Source organism: Chinchilla lanigera, unplaced genomic scaffold (assembly GCF_000276665.1).
Source record: "Chinchilla lanigera isolate Chin_1 unplaced genomic scaffold, ChiLan1.0 scaffold00105, whole genome shotgun sequence".
Taxonomy (NCBI): domain Eukaryota; kingdom Metazoa; phylum Chordata; class Mammalia; order Rodentia; family Chinchillidae; genus Chinchilla; species Chinchilla lanigera.
In genome coordinates, this window is record NW_004955506.1 from 3,962,331 (window position 1) to 3,969,745 (window position 7,415).

The window sequence follows — 7,415 nt, forward strand, 5'->3', positions numbered from 1 at the left end:
CCACCAGCAGTGGAGAAGGGTTCCTATTTCTCCACAGCCTTGCCAGCATTTGTTATTGGTTGATTTCTTAATGCTAGCCATTCTTACTGGGGTAAGGTCATTCTTACTGGGGTAATGTCTCCTTTCTATTAACTGGAGCAAATCGAGGTCCTGAAGGCCTACACTGTGCTTTGCCACATTCCCTGGTGCTCACTGCCTCCTTTTCTTCACCAGCTTGGTCCCAGCTCTCATGACTTAAAGGATTCAATGGAATTACTGTCTGTGCATGGTCTGAGTGCATAGGTGACTGATCCATTGGCATTCACAGGTTCTGGTGGAAAGAATGCCACCCACGTGTAATTGTGACAAGTTTGTGACACTTACGAGCTAAGAGTTTACAATTGACACACTTAGGTCCCTGGCATACAAATCCCCATATCTGGTCAGTGCAGATGGCACAGTGAGCATGCTTATGGAAACATTTGGCTTGAAAAGTGTGGCCACTTGCACGACAGAGCTTTCTCCAGGGGCATGTGCTTCTGTGGTAGATGGGTTTATCTTCTGTTGGACAGGATAGTCCAGGATGTTCTGGTACACAAGACAATACATGAATTAAGAGTTCAGAATCTTTGTTTAGCTCATAAAGCCCAAAGGCTTTTTCTAACTCCACCTGAGATGATAATGGTACATGAGTCTCCTCATCTGCCCATATCATGGTAAAAAGCTGTTCATTGTCAAAAAAAATGTCTCAAACTTCATTGCAGAGACCCTCAAAGCAGATGGAAAGTTCAAAATGTGTTATCATACGTCTTTCCATCAAGAAGGCCTGTTGGGTAAAGGTCTAGGTCCTGCAAGTGCTGGGAAAAGAGGGATCATAGAAGGGTTGGCTGCTCAGGAAAGCTGGCACCAGGGGCTCCATGAGAGAGGGCGGCCTGACTGCCTGCACCGACCACAGGGCCAGACTTTTACAAGGCTCCCAGCTGAGTGATTTCCAGGAGTGGTGGCTGGGCCCAGGTGAACTGCACTGGGCTTCTTGGTGTCTCTTGGGCCTGGTCGGGTGGGCCTGGGAACACCCTTCTTGGGCTTCTTGCTGTCTCTGGGTTTCTGGTGGCCAGATCTGGTGAGACTTGCCCTGGGCTCTTTGGTGTCTTTGTGCTCTTGGTAGTTGGGCCTAGAGAGACTTCCCAGAGGATCCTTGGTTTTTGATTTTGGTAGCTGGGCCTGAGAACTATCCTGTCCTCCTTCTTGGCTCTGGGCACCTAGCAGCTGGGCCTTGGGCGACCTTACCTGGACTCTTTGGTGTTTCTGGGTATCTGGTACCCAGGCCTTGGGTGGGGGGTGGTGTGGAGCCTAGTGAGACCTGCCCCAGGCTCCTTGGTAGCTCTGGGCATCTGGTGGTCATTCCTGAAGAGACCTGCTCTGGGCTGTTTGTGGTGGTTGAACAGCCCCTGCAGCACGGCCTGAGGCTCCTGGATGGATTCAGCCATCTTCTCAGTCATTCAGAGAGGCTTTCCTGCCTGCCATTTCAAGGCTGCAGCACTGTGAAGTAGAGAAGCAGCTCAGCAGGTTGCTGTTAACCGTTTCCAGCACAGGAGGCAGCTGTCACTAGATTGTGCTGTCTGTTAATGGCTCCAAGTTTTCTTTGGGCTTGTTGCCAGGGAAGTGAGGTCATAGGCCAGGCGTGGTGGCGCACACCTGTAATCCCAGCACTTGGAGGCTGAGGCAGAAGGATCACTGCAAGTTTGAGGTAGGCCTGCACTACATAGTGCAACCCTGTCTCAAAAAAAAAAAAAAAAAAAAATGGGGGAGGTCTTGGGGTTTATGACCTGAGTTCCCACTCTGATGAGAAGACTTTATGACTTTATGACTTTGTCTTTCATACTAAATAGACCAATGGCTATTATTATTATTATCTAAGTATCTATATATCTTTTTACCTATCAGTTTTTTACTTTTGCAGTGTTGGGGCTTGAACCCCACATCTTCATACCGAACCACATTCTCCAGACTTTTTTTCCAGACAATAAGTCACGCAGTTGGCCAGGTTGGGTGCCTCTTTGTAATCTTGCCTCGGCTGCCCAGAATGCTGGGATTACCGTCATACACATTCATGCCTGATCCAGTGTACTATTTAGAAACAGCAAAAGAAAAACTAGGAAAGCTTTCTGTGATGTTAGGCATTGGTGTCATTTTAACTTTTAAAGCAGCATATGTGACTCAACACTGTATGTGGCAGGCTTAGTACTAAGGGTTTTTTTCATATGAAGGAGCCATTTTCTCTGTAGTTGCAGTGTGAGAGATTTATCGTTAGCTGCAAAATTTTAGGATGCTGGATAGATATCATCATTTTCCTTTAAATATGGAGTATTGAGACATTCCGGAAACTTCCACAATAATTTTCCATAAGAGATAGAATTGTTGGTTTTAAAAGTGTAACTTCTGGGGTGATAGTGGTAGATCCTTAGCAAGTTGTTTAGATGCATACAAATGATTAATTGTTCATTCTTATCTAATGAATTTCTAGATCCGAGAAAACTGTAACCACTCAGCATGTAGTTTTTGTTTCTTACAGGGCTTATTCCATCAGTATAGCCCTGTTGTCCTTCATGTGTGCTTTGTCAGTGGCTCACCATCATGTGCCACTGTGTGGATTAGCCATAGACTGTTCCTATGCCCATCTGCTGATGGCAGTTTGTGTTATTTCCAGTTTTGACTCCACAGTAGTAGACTTGCACTTGGACCTGGTGAGAATGGTCCCCACTGCTACCGCCTGTGACCATGTGGGACATGGTGCTGATATCCCTTTGATTTGGCATCTGCTCTGTCCCCCACCTTGACTTGGGAGGTCTCCCAGGCATGGCATGGAGAACTCAAGCCACGCACACCTGCTAGAGAGTTTGGCCACCTTCTTGGCCTACCTGCCTGCCTGCCTGCTTTTGCAGCTGCCCCTACAGCCTCTGCCCAACTCACCTACCCACTCCCTGAACTAATTTTTAAATACACTTAAATATAGAGCCAGTACTAAAATATACTGACATGCAGAAGTAGTGCCAAAATATATTGAGATACAGGACTGGTGCTAAAACATACTGAAAATAGAACTTTACTATGTTTAAATGTAGAACTAATACATATGCTTAAAGAACTGACACTTAAATATACTTAAATGTAAAAAAAATTATTAAATATCAAACCGATGCTAAAGTGCACTGAAATATAGAACTAATACAGAACTATACTGAGATGTGGAATGGGTTTGTCTCAGTATAGATCTGTAGCTGAATAACTGGGAACCGGCTGCAGGGCAGGATTTGTGTGCCACACATCTGGGCAGCAGAAAAAGGAAATATGCAATAAGAGTCAGGAGCAGAAAGAAAGATGTGAAGAATTTTGAGAATATTACTTAACTTTCAAAATGAAGAGTCAAGTGTTAAATTGGGTATGGTGGCACATGCCTGTCATTTAGTAGACTGAGGCAGGAAGATGGCCAAGAGTTTGAGGCTAGCCTGGACTACATAGTGAGACCTTATCTCCAAAAGACAAACAAAAGAACTGTTAAAATTAAAACCTCTTAAGGTATCTCATAAGTTGTTTTTTTAAAAATTTGAACATGGTTATTTTAGAAAATACTTCTTACAGTAAAGAAAATTTATTTTGATGTTCAGTATTTTTCAGTTTGTTTCATTTTTTTCTTAAGTTCTGTATAATTGAAGTAGAATGTCTATCATGACAATACCTTGTAGAGTAGCCCATTTTTCTAAAACCTATGCCTCTTGCTCTCTGTATACACATACAATTACCTCCTGTCTGCAGTGATAATTCATTAGTGATTGGATTTGGAGTGTTTTAAAACACTTCCACCTTTGTTGTTTTCTGTAGCATTTTAAGTTCTTTAAAACAAATATTATTTTTACAAAATAGTAATTGCTTCTAAGGCAAGTCAAGTAAGCCAACTCATTGGCATTGATTAATTCTACCTTTGTCGGGGAGATGGGTGATTACTGAGTGTGAATGAACTCTATGAGCAGGGCAGTGAAGCTTCCTAGACCCTGGCAGTCCAGTTAACGTTATTTTATGGTGGTGCTGGCAGTGAAACCCAGGTTCTTGTGCACACTAAGCATACCTAATCACTGAGCTGACCCCAGTCCCTGGGGTCCCGTTAAAAATTCCACGATGGGGATCCAAGTCAGGGGAACTGGTTTGATATTGGGGGCTTTGGTGGTTGCCAGGAATTTAAAAGTTGTTTGGGTCAGTAGCTCTGTTTGCCTGCTCAGTCCCTGCAGGATGGCTGTGCTCCTGAGGAGCCTGCTCCATCTCCAGCCATTCTCAAATGGCAGGACAAGTGTGAGGAGAGTGGGGAGGACCGTGAGGGGCACAGTGTGCCAGGTCTCGTGGGGCGGGAAAGGTCACAACAGCAGGCTACCCACGCAATCCCTGCTTCTGGACAGAAGGCCATGGGAGTAAATCCTTTGGGTTTAAAATCATCTTAGGTCCAGAATATGTGTCATTGTTACGGTTTAGTTCTGGATGCCCTCCAAAGCCTCATGCAGTCATGGGGCAGGCTTCTAGAGTTTATGATTGATTCATGGGTGTGAGTGCTACACCCGCCCTGGGGCAGATAGTTTGCATATGTAAGGGAAAGAGGCTGCTTGCTGCCACTCCTCCCTTTTTGCTCTTATTGCTTTTGCTGTCTTCTTCTGCCATGTGCCACTCTGCCTTGGAGCAGCTGAGTATGGACTGAAACCTCCACAGACTGTGAGCTAAATAAACCTTTCCTTCCTTAATTCTGAGTGTCAGGTATTTTGTCTCAGCAAGAGACAAGTAACCAAGAGAAAAGTAACCAAGACAGTCATGCAGACGTAACCCTGATGTCTCAGCTTCAACAGCCTTAAGAGTGTGAATGCAGTCACATCCTCATGAGGTCCACATTATAACTCTTGGCCTACCCCCAGCTCGCCTGGCAGTACCTGTACCCAGCTGACACAGCAGAATCCTCACGAGGACAGGTGCCAGGTAGCCCTGGAGAGGAAGCTGGAGTCAGGGAAGCTGCCTGAACTCTGTTGAGGAGGTAGATCATGTAGGTCCTGCATTTCATGCCCTAAGCACATTCCCCGCACAGCCAGGAAGAGTGGTGCCCATTCTCAGGAGAGGATAACACCAGGTGTCCCCAGGACTGAGGTACTTTAGCCAATTATGGGTGGGGGAGTAGGAGGGTTAGGTAAACTCCAGCACCCCCACCTATTCTGCCCTCACTTTTCAGATGCAGCCAGGCAGGCCTGTAATTGGGCAGACTTTGGGTGGAGTGGTGACTCAGCAGTAAAAGAAAGAGCAAAGCCCTGGAGCAGACTTTCCCCATGGACAGCCTTGTGAGAGGAGCCCTGTAGTGAGCTCACAGTCCACATGCTCAGAAGCCCACCAGCTCGTGATACCACTCTCTCCAAGTGGTGAATCCCAGATACCTGAAGGAGGCCTCGGGCCTGCAAGCCCCCAGCCAGTGAAAGCACAACTAGAGAAGGGAACTTTAGGGGAAGGAAGCCTCCACAACACAGTGAGGACCTCTCCTACCAGCTTCTGATGCAACCCTGTAGCTGGGAACTGAGAACAGGTCCCACAGCAAACCCCGCAGCAAGACAGTCCAAATAAGCTCTTGGAAGTCAAAAGGGTGCTAGACATGAAAGCTCACCAGAAGAAAAACATCCAAAAGAATCTCTCAGAGTTAAAAGACAAAAAGATGGGAAATAATAAAGGAAAAGTTGTGTTTATTAAAAAAAAAAAAAATCAAAGAACTGGTTTAGGAGACACCACATGTTTTAGAGAAAGTAAGAAAGCAGTAAGAAGGTGATCCTTGCCAAAATTTTGTAACTTTCCCCAGGTAAAAGATGTGTTTTCAGGTTGAAAAGCTTACCAGATGCTTGCATAGTGGCCAGAAATAGGTCCCCACTAAGTCCATGCCCTGATGGAGTGTCCGAGCACAGAAGACCTAGAGAAAAGCAGCAGCCAGAAAAATGTAAAGAACAGCAGGGCCACCACGCTTTCCAATTGTGGAGGGCATTATCTCCACCTGGGCAGTCACCTTGCCAGACTGTCAGTCTCCTGAGAGCACTTCCCACCCTCTCTGAGGATGCTGGTGGCAGTGTGCTTGCCAAGGCCGGGGTGCTCAGTAGGACGGGCAGAGCTTTGGCTGTAAGAAGTAGAGTTGTGAGGCATGAGGAGGGAAGTCTCAAGCTTCAGGATGCGGCCTTCAGCAGAGTGCCCTTCCAGAGCAACCAGAGGGATTTTACCCAGGAGTTGAAATGAGTATTATGCTTGATAAGAATTAGCATAGGAAAGGATATTTGACAAGAGGGGGAACATTATACGAAAAAAGATAGCCCTCCTCAAGGTGATTTCTGGTGCCGGGGGAAAGTTTTTCAGAAAAGAAAAGCTAAGAGGCTGTTACGCAGCACGTGCTGAAGAGCACCGAGGCTCTGGGGGAAACCTGTGTGGCTCTAGCGGAATGGTTCTGGGAAGATAGGACAAGAGGAGAAGACGATTCCCTTCTACAGATGCATCTAAAATCAGACACGCACAGAGCAGCAGTCACAGTGTCCTACGATTCAAAGGAAAATTAAAGATATAAAATAGTTGCCATGGGGGGTGGGAATGGCTTAAAACACTATTTTTTGCTTTTACAAAACGTGTAGAACTGGTTGATTTTGTTCATGTGTTACTCTGATAAAATACAAAATTTTGCAAAATGGTAGCTTTGGTATGGCTTTAGAGGTGAGGGTGTGTCCCTGGCAGGGCTTTGGCCAAGATGGACCTTGCTGAAAAGATCAGGTAGGCGTAAGGCTGATGTGCAGCTCTATTCTGCATTGAGCTTAGATCCAGGTGGGACTGTCAGGAAGGTACTGTCTCTTTGAGGGTCTCCCAGTCTGGCCACCAAGGCAGGTGAAGGCAGTGAGGAGTAAAGGTGTGTGACACAGCTGCAGTCAGACTACATAGAGGCTGGGAAAGGTTTCCATGAGTTGCTGGCCCTAGAACCAGGGCGGAGAGCGGGGGAGCCAGGTGAGAAGCAAGGGGAAGGGAGCAACCTTTGCAGAGGAAAGGAGCTTACACACTCCCAGTGGGAGGCACACGCCAGATGCATTGTGACACCTGTTGAACATCTAGGCTTCTGACTACTGGGTCCTGTGTAGTATATGACACCCAGGAGCCTCTTGGCTGTGTCCTCACTGTAGATCCTGGGAGTGGGCCGGAAGCTGATGACCACTATCATGCATGGGGGCAGCAGAGAGGGAAGGACACCACAGCGAGTGTGTCCCTGAGTGATCTTTCTGTCTGCACTGCTCCACAGGATAAAGAGCCCCGTGGAATTATCCCTCTAGAGAACCTGAGTATTCGGGAGGTGGAGGACTCCAAAAAACCAGTAAGTATTTTTGTTGAGATTTTTTTCT

General features: G+C 46.4%; 1 protein-coding gene across 3 annotated transcripts in view; it reads left to right on the forward strand.

Moving 5' to 3' along the window:
- The window catches only part of Cyth1 (cytohesin 1), a 76,210-nt gene that overhangs the window by 41,528 nt on the left and 27,267 nt on the right, over window positions 1-7,415 (forward strand). For all 3 annotated transcript variants that reach the window (XM_013506064.1, XM_005407370.2, XM_013506065.1), the window contains exon 11: window positions 7,316-7,387. In XM_013506064.1, the coding sequence (XP_013361518.1) occupies window positions 7,316-7,387 (72 nt within the window). The remainder of the gene's footprint in view (window positions 1-7,315; window positions 7,388-7,415) is intronic.